This window comes from Stegostoma tigrinum, chromosome 19, assembly GCF_030684315.1.
Source record: "Stegostoma tigrinum isolate sSteTig4 chromosome 19, sSteTig4.hap1, whole genome shotgun sequence".
Classification (NCBI taxonomy): domain Eukaryota; kingdom Metazoa; phylum Chordata; class Chondrichthyes; order Orectolobiformes; family Stegostomatidae; genus Stegostoma; species Stegostoma tigrinum.
The window spans coordinates 62,018,001-62,039,163 of NC_081372.1; the positions used below are offsets into that span (position 1 = coordinate 62,018,001).

At 41.6% G+C, this 21,163-nt stretch overlaps 1 protein-coding gene across 1 annotated transcript in view; it reads left to right on the top strand.

Annotated features, from left to right (window-relative positions):
• sycp2 (synaptonemal complex protein 2) overlaps nt 1-21,163 on the top strand; it is a 132,031-nt gene that overhangs the window by 29,011 nt on the left and 81,857 nt on the right. The window contains exon 4 of the mRNA XM_059652661.1: nt 5,646-5,740. Within this exon, the coding sequence (XP_059508644.1) occupies nt 5,646-5,740 (95 nt within the window). The remainder of the gene's footprint in view (nt 1-5,645; nt 5,741-21,163) is intronic.

A 21,163-nucleotide genomic window follows, 5' to 3' on the forward strand; every position in this document is an offset into this window, starting at 1 on the left:
CAACCGGGCCAGGGAATTGTCCATTTTTAAGCCTGACAGTGCCTCCAAAAGCTCCCAATTTCCAATGTCAAACTGTGCAAGTTCCTCAGTCCCTTTTCCTACTAAAGGAACTCAGTTTTACAGGCACCTAATGTTCAACAATGTACATTGTTGGGCGTTCAGTCACAATCTATTACCCATAGTCAGTTTGAAAGAAGAAAAAGTGATCGGGGAGTTTCACAGTTTAAAAGCAGAAAATGAGTCAGGGAATGTGCAGCTTCTCGAGTCCTGAGGTGGAGCTACGGTGTTTAAATCACAGTTCTCACTGTGACATGATCAAGGACAAGCAGATGATTGTTTCAGTATTAATCCTGTACTATGCTAACATGTACTATATAATTTCATATCACTTTAATACTGAAAATTAATTGGTTGGTAAGTAACTGCTAATTTGCATACATGTTCAAAGGTGCTTTCAGATTAAAAGTAAATAGGAAAAATATTTTAGAGATTAAAAAAATAAAAAAAATGAAAATTTTAAAAAGAGACAAGTTACAAACTAGTTAAATAAAATAGAAATGCAAGCCCAGGTGATGTGATGTACCTGCACGATGTGGAACATGCTAGAAACTGTGGGCAGCCTCACAGTGGACCTCAATTCCAACCTTGGGCAACTGTGTGGAGTTTACACATTCTCCCCTTTGTCTCTGGTTTTCCTCCAGGTGCTCTGATTTCCTCCCACAGTCCAAAAATGTGCAGATTATGTGGATTAGCCATGGGGCAGTGCAGGGGGGTTGGGTCTGAGTGGGATGCTCCTCAGACGGTCACCATGAACTTGATGGCTTGAATGGCCTCCTTTCTCCACTGTAGGGATTTAATGAGTTGATGGTGTGGAGTGCTAAAAGCACTGTGACATATCAGGAACAGTGAGAGCTACCTGGACACCGTATTTTTGCCAGCCTTTCAGATTAACTATGTTGAATTTGGTCGGTGGTCAGGGACAGGACCATGATGATAAGTGAGGCAGGCATGGAGATCCAATAGGTAGTATTAAGGAGCCTTGTCCAACAGATTTGAGATTCTTGCACCCTGTTTGGATGAGAGCAGGGACTGTTGGGAGGATAAGCAGACTGACTACAGTCTGACTGCAAATGGGAGAAGAAAAGAGAAATGTAGTTGTGGATAATATAGTTAGGGGTGTAGACGTTGTTCTTTGTTGCTAGGATTGAGAATTCCAAAGATTGTGTTGCCTATCAAGTACCAGGGTTCATGTTTTCTCAGCTGCAGAGAAACCTGAGTTGGAAGGAAAAGATCCATTTGTCCTGGTTCACTTAGATATCAATGATATAGATAAAACAAGAAAAGAAGTTTAGCTGAAGGAATATGAGCGCCAAGGGGCTAAATGAAAACACAGAACTGAAAAAAGAATAATTTCCATATTACTACCTGAGCCATGTGCTATATGGTGCAGGTCATTACGATTAAAGGGGTAAATTTGTAGTTCAAAGATTGATGTGAGTTGGGTTAAAATTCATGGAATGTTGCCACCAGTACTGGGGAAGGAGGGAGCTGTTCCGATGGGCTGTGTAGCACCATGAATCATGGTGAATCGTGCTGGGATCAGAATCCTGGCAAATTGCATATACTAGGGCTACAGATTTAAACTAAGTAGTGGGGTGTGTGTTCAGTTGCATGGAAAATGAAAACTGAAGGAGAAGGTTGGAGTGCAAGTTAGTGATGGGACTAAATTGTTACAAAAAAGAAATAGACAGAATTTGTGAATATCACATTCTGTTATTATTGCTTCAAGAAATCATAAAGCCGTAGGGAAATCTCATAATAGGATGCATTTGTCTTAATGCATGAAATGCTTGGAACAAAGTAGACAAACTGATGGCACAAATTGTGGTAAATGAAGGCGGTCTCTTAGCCATTGCAGAGACCATGTTTACAAGGAGTTCAAAATGGGACCTTCAAATTGAGGAATATTTGACCTTTCGGAAAGGTGATGAAGGAAATTATGGTTGGGTAGCACTGTTAATAACAGACAAAATGATGACAGTTGTGAGAAACAGTCGAGGTTCAGATGATGCACAGTCCATTTTGATAGAGCTAAAAACCAGGAGCAGAAAGAAGACATTGGTAGAAGTAATGGATAGGATACCAAAAAGTAGCCTCGTTGTCAGAATGGGTATAAATCAGCAAATAGTAGCAATATGCAAATGAGTAAAGTGATAGTTATAGGTGACTTTAATCTTTTCCATTTTGATTAAACCAATCAATATAAAGGTACCTGTGACAATCCTCTTCCTTCCATTTCAGAATGCCTGTTCAGTGCTGCAAGGTAGTCAAAAGTTATTGGAGCTAGATGAGAATGTGGAGCCTAAATCACTGTGACTTAGACCTTTTTTTATTTTTCATGGGATGAAAGTGTTGCTGGCTGGACCAGCATTTTTTGCACAACCCTAATTACCCAGCAGACAATTTTAAGAGTCAACTACATTGCTGTGGGTCTGGAGTCACATGTAGGCCAAACCAGATAAGGATGGCAGGTTCCTTCCCTGAAGAAGTCAATACAGTGTGGCGCTGGAGAAACACAGCAGGTTAGGCAGCATCAGAGGTGCAGGAAAGTTGAAGTTTCAGTTTTCTCCTCTTCATCAGAACTGGGGAGGGGAAAAGGAATGTGGAAATAAATAGAGGGAGGGGAATGGGGCCAGAGGAAGGTAGGTAGGGTCATGATAGGTGGTGGCAGGTAGGGGGTAGTGGAGATCGGTCAGTGGGAAAGGTTGGGCAGATGGGTGGGAAAGAAGATGGACAGGTAGTCTGAGGTCAAGGCAATGGGAATGAGAGGGAGGGTTGGACATGGAATGAGCTCAGGGGTCGGAAGATTTTGAAACTAGTGAATTCTATGTTCACTCCAGGAGACCAGGTTGGAGGATGTACAGGTGAATCCCTTTGACAGAGGTGAGAGGGGAGGTACAAGGGCAGGTGTAGTCCCTCCTGCAATTGCAGGGAAAGGTGCTGGGTGTGGTGGGATTGTTGGGGAGTGTGGAGCAGACAAGGGTGTTGTGGAGTGGGCAGTCCCTTCAAAAGGCAGGTAGGGGTGAGGAGGGAACTATCTCTGGTGGGGTCAGATTGCGGATGGCAGAAGTGGTGGAGAATGATGCACTGGATATAGAGGTTGGAGGGGCAGTATGCAAGGACTGGGAGACTGTGTCCTTAGTTTTATGGGGGGGGAGGTTTGAGGGCAGAAGTACGGGAAGTGAAAGAGATGCTATTGAGGGCATAATGACTCAACGGAGGAGAGTAGTTGCAGTCCTTGAAGTTGGACGACATCTGGGAGAGTTCTTCCACTGTTACACCTTACACCTTCACTTTTACCTCCGTCCGAGTCCCCAGACAATCTTTTCAAATCTGACAGGGATTCACCTGTATCTCCTCTGTTGCCACCCACTGGCCACCCACCTACCCCTATTTATTTCTGGGCTCCCTTCTCCCTCCCCAGTTCTGATGAAGGGTATAAACCCAAAACATTGACTTTCCTGCTCCTCTGATGCTGCCTGCCCTGCTGTGTTCTTCCAGCTCCATAATCTATCGACTCTGACTGGAGCATCTGCAGTTCTTGCTATCTCCTTCCCTGAAGGACATTTGAAACCAGATGGATTTTTCAAATAATCAACAGTGGATTTATGGGCATCATTAGACACTTAATTCCAGATTTTTTTTTACTGAATTCAAATTCTGCTGTCTCTCACAACAGGATTTGAACCCAAGTCCCTAGAACATTACCTGGGTCTCTGGATTAATAGTCCAGTAATAATACTATTAGATTGTTGCCTCTCCATTTTAAAAAAGGCTAATTGGGAGTGAGGGTAAGCCTTTGTGCTGCTCAGTCCCGTTTCACTGAGAATGATTAGCGCAAATTTTCAATGCACTTGTGCATTCTAAGTTTCTGAAATATCCAAGAAATAGCATCACGATAACATCTTTCCTGATTGTTCTGATACTGTAAGGACCATGTATTTTTGTTTTCTGTTTTATTTTTAAGGGACAAAAATAAGAATGTTTCAATGGGTGACTGTAGTTTTGAAAAGCAAGAAGCATTTTAAACAATTAATTGGACAAGCAGTAATTGTAGTTTGAATTGCTGATGATTTGGAACCAAGAGCAGGGTGTTCAGATGAAGCTTTGTTGGAAACAAGAGGTTGATTGTTATGTGGACTAGTGATCGATTATCAATCCCACAGAACGTTTTGCCTGCCAACAATTATTTAATTGGTTCTGAGGTAACTAAACAGCTTGAAGCTGGGAATGAGTTGCAGAGGGAAAGAAGTATTGTATCCTTCTCCATCTCTATGTTCTCTGCAATCAAAACTCTCAATTAACCTGAAGAAAATCATTTTTTTCTCTTCTACAACACCCTATTCTTTGACTTTTATCTAATATTTCAGACACTTTCTAGGAGAGTAAGCCACCTTGTGTCTGTTACCAACCAATGGAAGCATTTGGAGAAAAATGACTGAACAACATCCTGGCCAGCAGAAGAGTCAAAAAGACCATATTAACAACAGAACCTGGGAACAAAGACTTTGTTTTCCCCTCTAACTGTAACTGAGGTTATCCTGTCTGTCTACCTGTTGTGTTTAAAAGGGTGCTCATAAGGGCATTGAAGTTGTGTGATATGCTGACAGTTTCAAACTATTTTACCTTTAACTAGAGCATAACTATTTCTAATAAATGGTGATTCTTGTACAGAAACCTGGCCCATGCTTTCTATCAATGTGAGCCTGAAAGCCAGGTAAATGGGGAGGTTTGTGTATTTTGTAAAATATTCCTCTTTTGAGACAACTTGGAAATAGCTGGACTCACATTTGAGCACGCTATCCCGGTGAGTTATAGCGTACACAAATTAAACTAAGCTAGCATTACTTCCAAGCATTGATGTGTAAATCTAGAAATGGCTGGAATTGTGGCCTGTGCTAGCTTCTGCCATTGGCCACAATGTAACGTACAGTGATAGCACCAGTGGTGCTACATAGCTTAATTTCATGATCTCTGTCTCGTACTGCTGTCCTCTCTGCCATTTTATAATGTGTTTATAGATTAATCATTGTTACAGTAAAATGTTTTAACACTCAAATAACGTGTTGGTTATTAATGAAACGTACTGTATAATGCTAGATTATATAATCGTGAAGAACCAAAGTGCTTCCATTATCATCTGTTCCATTGCTCCATCCTTCTTGCCAAAGAATTATCAAAGTTGTTTGAATGCTTTTACTATTATTGAATGATGCTGAAAGGATCAGGTTGTGCAAGCAGTGTTTAAAAGTAAGAAATCTTCATTCAAAACAGAGATGAGGAGTATTATTTCTCTCAGAAAGTAGTGACTCTGTGGATTTCTCTTCCACAGAAAATGGCAGAGGTAGAATCATTGAATATTTAAGGCAGGTGTAGATATAGTCTAGACTAACAAGGGAATCAAAAGTTGTGGGAAACGGTCAGGAAAGACAAATGGAGATCACAGTCACTTTAAACCTGATCTTATTGGATGGCTGAGTAGGCCAAATGCTTATAACTGTTCTTAAACTTTATCTTTGTGATAATTACATTCTTATTATCACTGAGATTAGAAATTGTTCACATTGCATTTATTTACTGTCTAGAAACACTCTCAAAGGATTGAAGCTTTTACGAAATTTTCTCTGAAATCTGCTCAACAAAGGATGACATCAACAAGCCTTCAGATCCAAAGCTACAGGTTTGCATTATTATACTTAATTTCACCAAAATGGAACAACTTTGTGCCCAGAAACTAATTCAGAGCTTTCTGCAATGCTTAAAACATTGCAATTTGTTTTATATAGTCCTATATCTCAAACTCTTACACCTTACCTTACTCCTTATTTTTCTATTTGATTGATAATTGACCGCAAGTAAATGCCTCACTATAATAAAACAAAGAACTATGGACGCTGGATATCTGAAACAAAACAGAAATTGCTGTCAAAATTTAGTGTCGGTCCAGAAGCATCGCTGGGGAAAAAACATAGTTAACAGTTTGAGTTTGGTGATGTTTCATCAGAATGGTTCAGTATTCCGAATTACTAGTCACTATCTCTTCTATTGATTCATTCTTGTTCATTTCCCAGAATTGGATCCTCCATCATCGTCAGTTGTCATGTCAGTCATTTGTCATTGAATTGCAGTGGGACCCCAGAAGTTCCTGCTCCTTTTTCTCCAGCTTCATTGTGCTGCTGCTGAATGATTTTATCAGTATTCATGTATTAGAAATGCCTTACTACCCAAGTACTGCTTTATACCCTCATACTCTTTTGTTTTCGTTCCATGGTTTAGCTTATATTTAAACATTTGCTAATTTAACTAATGAAATAATACCTATGAGATGGGATCTTTGCGACCAAACAGGTTGTAACGAAACACAGCTAGAATTAGGTCCTCACAGGAACATTTGCTCATGCTTTTGCTGAGGACTTAAACTAACAAGGACATGAAAACCAGAACAAATTCTCAGAAAGGAATACTGGGAGAGATAGCTAGAAATGGAGTGGGATGTGTTAGATGCAATCAGGGAAAGGGAAAAAAAAGTTTAATCAGTGTTATTGTCTATGCATGTGAATACACAATTAATAAGATTGCTGAGCAGATTGCCATGTGGAAACATGATATTATGGCATTAACATAGACCTGCTCTCAGAAATGTGTTAAATATTCCTGGATGCAAGGTGTCCAGGAAAGGTAGGAAAGGGGTGAGGTATGGGCAAAGTATGGGCAAATGTGACAGATGGAAAATATATCCTAGTTCTATTGTATCAGTGATAATGGGAACTGCAGATGCTGGAGAATCCAAGATAACAAAGTGTGAAGCTGGATGAACACAGCAGGTCAAGCAGCATCTCAGGAGCACAAAAGCTGACGTTTCAGGCCTAGACCCTTCTAGGCCCGAAACGTTAGCTTTTGTGCTCCTGAGTTGCTGCTTGACCTGCTGTGTTCATCCAGCTTCACCTTTGTTATCCTAGTTCTATTGTGTAAGGTCCAACGGGTCTGTCACTTGTTTGGACTAGTGGCAGTCAGAAGAAATTACTGACAGAGTTGGTTTACTCCTGGAGAACTATGTGGAAGAATGTGGCAGCAGTAAACAGCATATCCTTGCCAGTAATCACAGAAAGTCCACCTGAGGCAAAAGAAATAGTTGCAGTTATTTTTCCATTGTTTGTGGTGTCCAGAACAATGGTAAAACAAAGTCCATCAGTAGAGGTCACAGTAATATTACAAGAAGATATTAGGGTAGCAGATGAAGAATGGGCATCAAATAGAGATACTGCCCGGATATCTTAAGGAGATATTGCAAGTAGCACATGAAGATCCTATGGCAGGTCATACAGAAGTACAGAAAACACACACATTGATAAGCAGGTATTTTACATGGCCAGAACTTCGTAAAGACATAATGCAGTTCTGTAAAATATATCAAATGTTTAGGTAGAAGGAAAGTCTCAATATGTAATCAGACTAATAATACCTATACCAGCTTTTGAAGAACCATTTAATTGAGTGTTAGTGGATTGTGTTTGATCATTAACAAGAAGAAAAGCTGGACATCAATATATCCTCCTAATTATGGATATGACAACTCAATATGCAACTACAGCTATAATGATAGTGGAAAAATTAATATGGCTTTTTCCACCTCATTATGGCCTATCATTTGAGATACAGTCTAATCAGGGTTCTAACTTTGTGTCCAAAGTTTTACAGGAAATCATTAGCCCATTGTGAATAGAACAATTGCAGGCAACTGTATACCATCTGCAAACACAGGGAGCTTTGGAGTTGTACCTTCAGACTCTTAAAACCATGATTAATGCATGCTCAAGTTAATACCCACAGGATTGCGATAAAGGATTAGATTTTTTTATTATTTGCTAACAAAGATCTTTCAAATGAATGTTCCGGAATTAGTCCATTTGAATTGGTTTATGGTCATGAGATTAGTAGTTCACTGAAATTGATTTGGTAAACACTTTTGAGCGAAACACATGAATCTCAATGTTGGATTACATTGTTATACAGTCATAGAGATCCATAGCACAGAAAAGGCCCATCAGCCCATCATGTCCACGCCGATCAAAAACAACCACCTAACTATTTTAACCCAATTTTCCGGCACTGGACGTTGAATGCCTTGGCATCACATCTAATTACTACTTAAACATTGTAAGGGTTTCCGCCTCTACTACCTTTGCAGGCAGGTCCAAACTTTTAATTGTTCCAATCAATTTTACTCCATGTATTCTATTCTTATCTGCAGTCCCCTTTTCATTATAACGTATATAAATCTCCAAATTCATATTTTCAATCAAATTACACCTTAATTACAAATTACAACTTATTCCAAGATATCAAAACACCAAACTGAAGCAACTCAATATCATCATTCAATTTGTTGTGGACCAGACCAAAACCTCTCAAAATATGCAGAAGATGGTGTACACCCTAACTTTTTTTTATTTTACAAGTAAATGTAAGGCGTTGCTTTCCAGATGAAATTCAGTTGGTCAAATTACCAGATTTAAAGCAAAACACACTTTATTCATTCACTTTGTTAAAATACAACGGAAGAGAAAAAGAATTGGAATAACTTAACTCTGCCGGAAAACTTAATAGAATCATATATGCGGGAACTATTACTTGTTAACTGTTCCAATACAGCAACATCCTGTAAACACACCCTCGGCAAAAGGCATACTCAGAAAACAGATCGTCTTGCATGCAAATCAAGGAGCCCAGGAGGAAAGCAGCAAGAAAAAAACGCTGAGAGAGTGTAGCAGCCAGGATTTACTGCAGCTATTTACTGCTTCTATTGGTCCAACTTTTTCAAAAAAAATTCCAAGGCCTCACAAGCTGTTTACTCAAGTGATTCATAGCATTGTCACATAATTCACTGATGAAGCTGAGAGAACCTTTGCTATCTAACAAAATATTCTTACAATATTCTTTATGATAACATTTCTGTTTGACTGTAGGACTATGGTGTCTGAGTTTTTCAAAATAATTTATGAAATTCCTTTTGAAATCTCACACATCAAATTTAATTCAAATTCAAATAACTCTTGTTGGGCTAACAGGTTTCCTTTAATTTTAAATTTCCTGTTCTTTAACTTTTTCTTTCGTTGAAACAACTTGTGTATGTTGGTGTCTCTTTGTTAGTTCACTGTTTCTACATCCCTAGTCCTTAATGAATCATTTCCGGCTGCTTTTCAGGAAAAGACACAAAGAAAACACAGAAATGCCTTGTGGTTTAAGTACATTGGAAAAGGCACATTATCTAATGTATCTGCGAGGGGAGGTGATGGCTAAGTTGTATTATTACCAGATCACTAATTGAGAGACCAAAATAATGTTCTGGGATCCACCTGATTTAAATCCCGCCATGTCAGGCGGTGGGATTTGAGTTCAATAAAAATTGGAATCAAGAGTATAAAGATGACCATAAAACCATTATATGTTGTTGGAAAAACCCCATCTGGTTGATCAGTTTCATTTAGGGAAGGAGAATGTGGCCCTTGCCTGATCTGGCCTACATGTGACTCAAGACCCGCAGCAATGGGATTCACTCTTAGTGTAGCCTAACAAGCCATTCAGTATATAGGTATATGCTAGGAGAAATGGTATGAGAATGACAAACCACCTGGTGTTGACCGAGGTACTTGAAACAATGATGACAAACACAGCCTTGTTGACCCTGCAGGGTCTTCCTAACAAACATCTGGGTACTAATACAAAAATTGGGAGAGCTGTTTCACGGTCTAGTCTAGCCTAACATTGTCATACTCACAGATCATACCTTACAATATCGCAGTCACCTTCAATTCAACAGAGGTGGCAGCAGAGTGGTTTACAGTTGGGAGGGAGTTGCCCTGGGAGCCATCAGCATTGACTCAGGACTTCATGTAGTCTCATGGCATAAAGTCAAGCATGAATGAGGTGGCTTTCTGCTGATTGGCACATACTATCTACCCTCAGCTGTTTAATCAGCGTTCTTCCATATTGAATAATACTTGGAAGAAGAATTGAGGGTGGCAAGGATGCAGAATGTACTCTGGTCAGGGATTCCAATGTCTACCACCAAGAGTGATTCAGCAGCAGCATTACTGATGAATCTAGTCAGGTCCTTAAGAACATGGCTGCTAGACTGGGAGGTGGTGCCGAAACCAATAACTTGACCTCATCCTCATGAATCTCCCAGCTCTAGATGCATCTACCCATGACAGCATCATAGGTTGTAGATTCATAAAGCACTGAAAAGGCTCTTCAGCCCATCGAGTCAGCACTGACTCAACTACCAATAAAGATGCTCTAATCTCAATGTTCTGCACTTGTCCCATATCCTTTAACGTTATGATATTTGAAGTGTGCATCCAAATGTTATTTTAAGGGTTGTAAAGTCTCCGGCTTTCACCACCTTCTCGGGCAATGCATTCCAGTTTCCCTCCACCTGCTGAGTATAAAGATTGTTGCCTAAATCCCCTCTGAATCTCCTTTCCCTTGCCCTAAAACTGTGCCCTCAAGATTGACCCCTTGGCCAATGGAAACAACTCCTCTCTCTTCACCCAGTCTATAACTCTCATGCACCTTCTGTCATGATCCCCCTCAGTCTTCTTTACTCTAAAGAAAGCAGTCCAAGCCTATCTAGTCTCTACTTGTAGCTCAGTTTCTCCATCCCAGGCAACATCCTGGTGAACCTCTTCTGTACCCCTCCTGGTGCTATCATATCATTTGTGTAATGAGGTGACCAGATTGCACACAGTACTTCCACTGTGGCCTGACCAACACTGTATAACAACTCCAATGTTATTTCCTTGCTCTTACACTCTCTGACACAACTTATGAAAGCAAGTCTCCCATATGCCTTCTTCACTTTCCTATTCACGTTCTCTTCCATCTTCAGGGATCTGTGAATTGTTAATCCATGATCCCTCTGTTCAACTAAGGTAGCCAGTGCTCTGCCATTCATTAAATACTTCCTAATCTTGTTTCTTTTTCCAAAATGTATCACCGTACACTTATCAGGGTTAAATACCACCTGCCATTGCTCTGCCCATCTGATCAACCCAACTATAGCTTCCTGTAACCTGCAACAATCTTCTTCACTATTAACTAACCTACTCACCTTTGTGTCACCTGCAAATTTGCAGAGCATTGTCCCACGTTTTCATCTACATTATTTTTGTGTGTAACAAACAGTGAGGGTCCCATCACTGATCCTTGTAGTACACAGCTGGACTCTGGCCTCCAGTCATTCAAAAATCTTCCTGCCACCACCCTTTGTGTCCTATTACTAAGCCAGTTTCTGATCCATCTCTCCAAATTTCCCTTAATTCCATGTGCTTTAGCCTTCTCAATCAGATTCTCATATGGGACCTTGCCAACAGCTTTCCTAAAATCCAAATAAACTACATCAACTGAATTACCCTCATCCACATACTTGATCACATTTTCAAAAAATTCTAACAAATTTGTTAGGCTTGACTTCCCTCTGACAAAGCAATGCTGACTATTCCTAATTAAACCGTGTCTTTCCAAATGGATATCAATTTGCTGCTGCAGAATTTTCTTCAGTAGTTTCCCTACTATGATGTGAGACTCACTGGGCTGTAATTTCCTGGTTCATCTCTACCACCCTTCTTTAAAAGTGGAACCCAATGAATCATTCTCCAGTCCCATGTCACCTCCCCCATAGCCAGAGGGAAATTAAAGACTTGTGTCAGAGCCCCTGCACTTTTCGTGCTGCACCTCCTGTAGCAAGGTGGGATCCAATTCATCCAGATCAGGGGATTTGTCTGGTTTTCAGGCTGATGAAGCCTCCAAAACCTTCCCATTTCCTGACTCAGACTGTGCAAGTTCCTTACAGTCCCTTTTATTGAATTCCATATCTAATCTCCCCTTTCCTGGAGTGAAGGCAACACAGAAATATTTATTTAACACCTTTCCAATATCCTGTGGCATAGGTTGCCCCCTGGGTCTCTAATGAGCCCTACTCTTTCCCTGGTTAACCTCTTACCTTTCATGTATTTATAAAATACCTTAGGATTCTCCCTAATTCTGTTTGCAAGTCCTTTTTCACCCTGCTTTTTCGCTCTTCTAATTGCTTTCTTAAATCCCCTCCTGCACTTGCATAGAATCCCTACAGTGTAGAAACAGGTCCAACAAGTCCACACCAACTCTCAGAGAATCTCACCCAGACCCGCTCCATGTAACCCACCTAATCTACAAATCTCTGAACACTATGGGCAATTTAGCACGGCCAATCCACCCAGCCTGCACATCTTTGGACTGTGGGAGGAAATTGGAATACCCAAAGGAAACCCACGTGGATATGGGGAGAACATACAAACTCCGCACAGTTGCCTGAGGGAAAATCAACCCTGTGCCCCTGGCGGTGTGAGGCAACAGTGCTAACCACTGTGCCTTCCTGTATTCCCCTTGGTCTGCAGGGCTAAAAGCTCTTCTCTTCTTCCTCTTCCAGCCCTGAATTGTTCTAGACATCCAGGGTTCTCTGAACTTATTGTTTCTACATTTCCCTCTAAAGGTTGAATGTTAGACTTAAACTCTCCCCAGCTCCTTTTTGAATGCCTTCCATTGCTCCACTGTAGACTCACCTGCAAGGAGCTGTTCCCAGTTAACTGTGGCCAAGATGCTGCTTTATTTTAATAAAATCTGCCTTCCCCCCAATCCAAAGCCATTTTTTGCAAGCCATCTTTTCCTGCTCCAAAACAAATTTGAAATGTACTGTGTTGCGGTCGCTATCACTGAAATGTCACTGCCACATTTAGCATTTATCCGACTTCTTTCCCTAGAAATAGATCCAGCACTGTACCATCCCTTGTTGGGCCTTCCCTGTATTGATGCAAAAAACTCGCCCGGATACATGTCAAGAAATTCACTTCCCTCTAAACACTTAACACTATCAGTATCCTATTTTAAGTTGGGAAAGTTGAAATTGCCTCATATAATTACCCGATTATTACTCTCACACACCTCTGCAGACTGTCTACATATTTGATCCTGTATTTTCCACTGGATCTTTGAAGGCCTATAATACATTCCCAGTAAAGCAGCTGCCTACTTAACAATCCTACATTCTAACCACAAAGCCTTGTTTGAGGACTCTTCGAAGATATTATTTTTCCTTATCGCAGTAGTTGACTCATTAGTTAATAGTGCTACACCAGCGTGTTTTATACGCCCTCCTCTGTCTCACCTGTACCTTGGAATGTTGAGTTACCAGTCCAGCCCCTCTCTCAAACATTTTTCTGTGATGCCAGTGATATCATACCTCCATGCGTCAATCCATGGCATTAACTCATCAGTCTTACCTGTTACACTTGTAGCTTTAAATACCAACCAGCCTTGCCTCACTCTTTTGGCAATCAGCATAGCTGAACTCAGTGTGACTTCCTTCCTTTGCTGTAGCATGATGTTGCTCTATTTCATCAATATTCTGTGTCCCCTCCCCCTGCCAGACTAGTTTAAACTCCTCTCAACAACACAAGCAAATCAACAGCAAAGATGTTGATCCCAGTGTGGTTCAGGTGCAGACTGTCCCATTTTTACATGTCCCACCTTCCCCCAAAACAGAACCTAAACCCCCAGTCCAACCTCTCTCGCACCAAATCTTGAGCCACACGTTCATCTGTCCTACTCTCCTATTTCTAAACTCGCTAGCACATGGCACAGTGATTAATCTAGAGATTACTACCATTGAGGTCTGTTTTTTAAGCTACTACCCAGCTCCCTGCATTCTAGATGCAATACTTTGTTGCTCATTTTACCCATGGAGGATGCGCCGTGTTTTCTCCAACCACTACTCAAGCTCTGAGACCTGGAACTCCAGGCTCTGCAGCTGGAGCACTTCCTACACATGTGGTCATCTAGCATACTGACAGTGTACAGGACTCCCCAGATATGGCAGGCTACACGGTCTGCTTCACTGGTCAGTCCTCACATTTCTTCAACTTACAATTAATACCTTCAACTAGAATTATTTATCTCATTAGTTAGATTTCCTACTCTTATCACTAAGGCGATGAAAAGGTTAACTAACTAAGTTTCCACTGCTGCTGCAAGCTCAATGCCTTGTAAAGTCTTGGCCTGAATTTACACTGCACTAGATAAATAGGCCTACCAGCCACTGTGTCCCCGACTCCCTGCAGCTGCTGCAGGATTTCCCAGCTGCTGCTCTGAGCCAAGTGCCCTGTAAAAAGTAGGCCCAAATCTGCACCCACACTAGATTTCCAGGCTTACCAGTTGCTGTGTCCCTGCCTCCTGGCTGCTGTTGCTCCAAGCTAAGTGCCCTGTAAAGACTAGTATCGGCAAGATTAATAACTACATCACGCAATCAGAAGATCTGCAGCACAGAAAAAAAAATCTTTCAACCTCCGTACTTCCATGTTGACAACATAGTAGGATTAAAACCTTCTAGGGTCCTCAAAATTAAACCTAGTTGGTCTATACAAAACTTTTGGAATGCCAGATCCCAGACTCTGCAAATAATTGATTCTAAACATTGGGTTTGTAGCTTAAACACAAGACGCAAAATGTTGTATCAGAAATAATAGGAACTGCAGAGAGTACAATAACTTGAGTAGAGCAAAATCAAACAAAGCAATTAATGTCTGATTTAAAACCAATAATTTTTGTTTTCAGCCCTGTTCTCACAAAAAACAAACTAATATAAGGGATGGATTTTCAAAAAAACAAAACCAGCTCGATAATAAACAGTTTTCACGATGCATGCGCACAGTAATCTACTTGTAGCCTCACTAATGTTTCATAGAGATAGTAGGAACTGCAGATGCTGGAAAATCTGAGATAACAAGGTGTAGAGCTGGACGATCACAGCAGGCCAAGCAGCATCAGCAGAACAGGAAAGCAGACATTTTGGGCCTAGACCCTTCTTCAGAAAAATGTGTTCATCCAGCTCTACACCTTGTTATCTCTAAGCTTTATACAGTCCATCATAACCTGTGTGCTCTTAAAACTTATGTCTCAACTAATAAAGACTACTTGCCTCTCTGGATGTCAGTGCTTCCCAGCATTTTACCATCCATCATATATTTTCTTGCCTTTTATTTTCCTGCCCCAGTAGGCTATAGTGATTGTAATGAGGTCAGCCAGGTGCATCCGATAGAATATGAGATCCCTGATCGGTGCTGTTAATCTGGCCCAATCAGGAAGCTGTGGCTGACAGATAAGAATACGAGTGTCAGATATCCTGAGATAGTAGGAAGCTGGAGAATCTGAGATGACAGGGTGTCGAACTGGGTGAACACAGCAGGCCAAGCAGGATCAGAGGAGCAGGAAAGCTGACATTTCAGGTCTGGACCCTTCTTCAGAAAAGGGTCCAGACCCTGAAACGTCAGCTTTCCTGCTCCTCTGATGCTGCTTGGCCTGCTGTGTTCATCCAACTATACAGCTTGTTATGTCAGATATCCAGTTCATTCAGAGATTTGGCCCAGAGGGAGCTAGATCAGTGTTCAGGACTTTCCATGTATAAATAAAAGTTGAATTGGTGATGGGGTACCACCTCAATGGAATTATTACAGTGGTGACAAGATAAAAGCACGCTCCTGAAGAAATTCAATCACAACAGTCATCTTTGAGTTGGGGTAGACATTTCTGGTGTCTTGCCAGTTATTTGGGGAGTTTGACTTATTTGATCCTGTCATCGAAGACTGGCCCTATTATTGGTAAAGAATGCATTATTTTCTTCAGACAGATAATATTGGGGCAGATGAAAAGCACCATATACTTCTCTTGCAAATCTGCAGCTTGTTCAGTTATTAGAAGCTTAGCTTTTCCTGAGGCACCAGATACTAACACCTTTCAAGAGTTGACAGATCTAGTTCAGGAATTTTCCGATTGCAAGCCTCCTTAAATTCTGAGAGGCTATCAGTTTTACTTAGCAATTCGAGAACAAGGGGAATCCATATCAGGATTTTTGACTAGGTTTTGACTTTGGTTGAACCTAATGAGATGCTAAGAGACCATTTGGCACGTGGGACTAATTATGTAACCATGCAAAACAGCTACTAGCAGAAGCCCAATGGGCTTCAAACAGGTATTACAACTGGCTTTATCATTGGAAAATGCAGCAAGTGGAACATATGAGTTGTAGAGAATTCTGATGGAAGTGGACATGCTCGCCAGTCCAGTTGACCTTTGGGAACATCACTTGAGTGAAGGCACAGCCTCACTGCATATATATCCCATACAGAGGGACTCCAGGTAAGCTCATTGCAGAACCGCAAAACAAAACAATCCTCAGCCAAATGATTAACGTCTTTTTCAGGATCCAGTACGGTAGGCCAATGAAGTTGCTGCCAGTATGCGGACTCAAGACAGCAAAAGAGTCCCACTAGACGAAAATTAAATAAGAAAACTGATGGGCTGGTATCCAGGAGAATGCACACCCTAAAAAGTCAATATACATATAGTTTTGAACAGTTTGATTTCTCAGCAATATCCAAATCAGAACCAATCAAAATAAAAGTTTGGTTAAATAGTCACCCAATTCTAATGGAAGTCAGTACTGATGCAGCTGTTTAAGTGTTTGCATAACCAGTCTTCATCAAAATTTGCTCTGGACTACAACCCCAATGGTAAACCGCTTTTCACAGCTGGATAAATACCAAATCCCTTGCTTAGAAGATTTATACGCAAAGCTGGCAGGTGGTTACCCTTCACAAAGGTAGGCATGAGCCATGTGTACTCGCAGTTGTGGTGAGATGAGGATTCCAAGATGTATGCTACAATTAATACCCATAAAAGTTTGTACCAATATGCAAGACTGCCATTTGGCATATCATCAGTCAGTGCAATTTTTCAGCAGAGAATGGAGAACATTTTATAAGGCCTACCCCAGGTTGCCATTTATCTGGATAGCATGTTAATGGCAGGGAAGATCAATAAGGAGCACTTAGAGAACTTGGGCAAAGCCCTTAGATATTTGTCCCAGGCAGATGTATGGCTTAGAAGGGAGAAATGGTGTGTTCCCGGCACCCAAAGTGACCTACTTGGGCGACAGAGTTGGCAAAACTGGGTTACATCCATTGGAAGAGAAAGTGAGGGTGATCAAAGATGCCTTGACTCCCACAACTGTACTGGAGCTTAGGTCTTCCTTTGGGCTGGTGAATTATTATGGAAAGTTCATACATAACCTGGCCTCCATCCTAGCACCTTTCATCAACAGCTCCCCCACATTCATGGGAATGTCTGGTTAAACCCTGGACTCGGTCACAGGTCACTTATGCAGGTCCCTTCATGGGCTCAATGTTCTTCGTCATTGTGGACGCCCACTCAAAGTGGCTGTATTTGCATAGAGATCATTTGTCAAACACCATGGACGGCAATAGAAAATCTATGTGTGTTTTTTTGCAAAACACAGACTCCTGGAAGTGTTGACAGATAACAGTCCACCATTTACAGGCAGGGAATTTGAGCATTTCCTAAAGCTGAATGGTTTTTTGTCCATTATTCATGCTGTGTTGGAAGGAGCAGCCCAAACTTCATAGGCAGGCTTAAAGAAACAGTATACAGTCTCACTAGATACCAAACTGTCCCAGTTCATATTTCATTATAGAACCACCCCTCCTGCAACTATAGGGGTAGCACCAGTAGAGTTGCTAATGGGGAGAAGACCCTGCACCAAGTTAAATCTGAACTTCCCAGACCTGGTGGGGTGGGCAAAACAACGTCAGGAATGCCAGTGCTAGGCACGAGACTCCACTAAGTGAGAGAGACAGTTTGCTTCAGAGGATGAAGTTTGTTGAAGGAACCACAGGAATGGAACAAAAACAGATTTGCTGGAAAAGCTCAGCATTTCTGGCAGCATCTGTGAAGGAGAAAACAGAGTTAATGTTTTGGGTCTGGTGACCTTTAAGAGGCATGGTCAACACAAGATCAAGTCTAGTGATATATAAAGTTTGGGTAGGTGCGATGAACCTGAATAAGCACCTGAAACATAGGAAACCTGCAAACTCACAAACTGTGCTGGAGCACAGTGGTAGTACTGGTGCTGTAACTTGTGTAGTAATGTGCCCAAGCAGTCTATGGCACCAGACTAAGGCTCTGGTTTAAAGTTTTAGCAAAGATTTGTAGCTTGGGTTGTGGGTGAGGTTGTTGACTTGCTTGCTGAGCTGGCTTGTTTGAAAAGTCCAGTCTTAAAGTAGATGTGGGTTCAAAACCAACTGCCACCATGTGCTGACAACAAAATTTAATGGGGATGAGTACTGTTTAAGTTGAACACGACAAAATGTAGTCTTTTTTCTAACAAAGCGATTTTTGATGAGGGACAGCACTGAACCTACAACAGGTCAGCAGCCATACTGTGTTTCTATCTTTAATTGGGCAGCACAGTGGCTCTGTGGTTAGCACTGCTGCCTCATAGCGCCAGTGACCCAAGTTCAATTCCAGCCATGGGCAACTGTTTGGAGTTTGCACATTCTCCATATCTGCATGTGCTTCCTCTGGGTGTTCCGGTTTCCTCCCACAGCCCAAAAGCTGTGCAGTTTAGGTGGATTAGCCCTCAGAAGTGCATGGTTACAGGAATAGGGCAGGGGGCTGGGTCTGGGTGAGTTTTAGCGAGTTGGTGTGACTCAACGGGCTGAATGGCCTACTTCCTAACTGTAGAGATTCTATGAAAAATGCCCGGCTCCTCAACGGCTTTTCTGGCTGTAGTGGGCTTTTCCCTCTCCTTCAATCGTTGAAGATACCTCAGAATCTGAGGTGGACATGGTAGATGTCGCCACTTCGACACCTTTCCAACCTGAGAAGGAGAATGCATTTTTTCTGAAATGCTTCTGGCGCAAGAGGTGAGCTACTGTGCATTATATGCTGCACAGATGAAAGGTAGAGTTGGAGGAATCTGACCCAGTGCTAAAATGCTGCAGGAGAATCTACATTAAAAAAAGATTGACCTATGCTTCAGACTCAGTGGAGTCGGGATGTAGTAATCGTAAAGGGAACAGCCAGGTAGATCTCATAGAATATTATATTCCTTCACTGAAGCTGTTAATCTGGTCCCATCATAGAGCCCTGGCCCTCAGGAGTGTCAGAGATCCCAGTCACTCAGAGTTGGCCCTTTGAGGGTGCTAGAACAGTGTCAAGGACTCTCCACATGTAAATAAAGGGTGACTTAGTGATGGGATACCAGCCTCGCTGGAGTTAATTAATAGATCAACTCACAATTATCCGTATTGAATTCCATTTGCCACTGATCAGCCCACCTGTACCCTCCTGTAATCTAAGGCTATTTTCCTCACTATTTACCACCTCACTAATTTTTGTATAATTCATGAACTTAGTGATCAACCCTCCTACATTCAAGTCTAAATCATTCGTGTAAACCACAATAAGCAAGAGCCCAACACAGTCTCCTATGGGACCCCTAATGGAGATGAAATGCCACCTTCTCATTCATAAAACCTTATGTTATGTTGCATGGCACTTTCACCATGCTCAGTGTGAAAGAGTTTGAATAGATCTAGCAACTCATGAGGCTCTGTGGGCAAAATAATATTCCAAAGTAATCTCCAGCCTCAAACCATGATATATCCCCACTCTACTATTACCATCAAGCCAAGAGATCAACCCTGGTTCAGTGAAGAATGGAAGAAGCCAGCTGCATGCCAGCACTAGTACCGGACATACCTAAAAATTAGGAGTCAGAACAGATGTATTTGCATGCAACAGTAAAGCAGCAAACAAATAGACACAGCGAAACGATCCCATAATTAACAGATCAGGTTTAAGCTCTGTCATCCTGCAACATCCAGTTACCACAGAAACTGAATGGTAGTGGATAATTAAACAGCTTAGTGGAGGAGGAGATTCCATAAATATTACCATTCTCAATCGATAAGGGAGCCCAGGACATAAGTGCAAAAGATATGGCTGAAACATTCATAACAATCTTCAGCCAGCAATCAATGACAGCACTAGAGCCTGTAGGAGATGAGATGAGCATATAGCAATGACTATGTAAGTGTACAGCTGACAATTCAGAGGACGACTTTTCACACCCAGAGCCTGGAGGATCAGTGAGTATATAAATTTATGGTCTAGGATTCAGGCCTACTTACCATAAGCCAGGTCAGCGTTGGAGCCCATGGGGGAAAAGGATAGAGCAGTGAGTACATAAATTTATGGTCTCGTATGGACCTAGTTAACAGGGAGCCAAACAGTACCAGAGTTGGTGATGGAAGGGTATGGTATGATGAGTATATAAATTAACGGTCAAGGTTCGGCTCTACTTCCCTGGGAGCTAGGATAGCACCAAAGCTGGTGGTAGAGGGGCATGGAACATTAAGTATATAAATTTACAGTCTCGGGTTTGGGCTTACTTACCGGGTAGTCAGGTAGGTAATGCAGGAGTCCTTGCAATCCCACTCTGGTTCCTCAGATGGTGCTGACAGAGCCATGTTTATGGCACCACAGTACAGGAGTGGAGGAGGAAGAAAGGAGGGGTGTTAGTAATAAGGGAATCATTAGCTGGGGGAAACATTTAGGCACTTCTGTAGGCAGAAGTGATTCCAGGATGGTGTGTACCGTCCCTGCTGCCATGGTCTGGATGTCATTAAGATGCTGCAGGGCATTTTGACAAGGAAGGATGATAAATAAAGTTGTGGTACACATTGGTACCAATGAAACGTAGAACAAGGGATGAGGTCTTGGATCAAGAATTCAGGGAGCTATTCCAATGTTTAGTAAGCAGAACCTCAAAGATTGTAATCTCAGGTTCATTCCCAGTACCAAAGACGAGCAAGTACAGTAAAAGGAGAATGGTGCAGATAAATTTGTGGCAGAAGAATTGGGAAGGAGAGTTTTGAATTCCTGGATCTTTCTAAACTGTTTCTGGGGAAGGTGGGACCTCTGCAAGCAGGATGGTCTGCCCATCAACCAGAATGGGAACAACATACTGAGGGTTTGCTAGTGCTGCCAGGAGGAGTTCCAACAACTTTGTCAAGGGTGGGTGACATGGTGCATTAGTTCAATAATGGCACAGCATGACTTAGAAAAGAAACAAAGGTAAAGAAAGTTCAGCTGTATTCAGCTGTATGGCTTCTATATTAATGCTAAGCATATAATAGATAGCAGATGA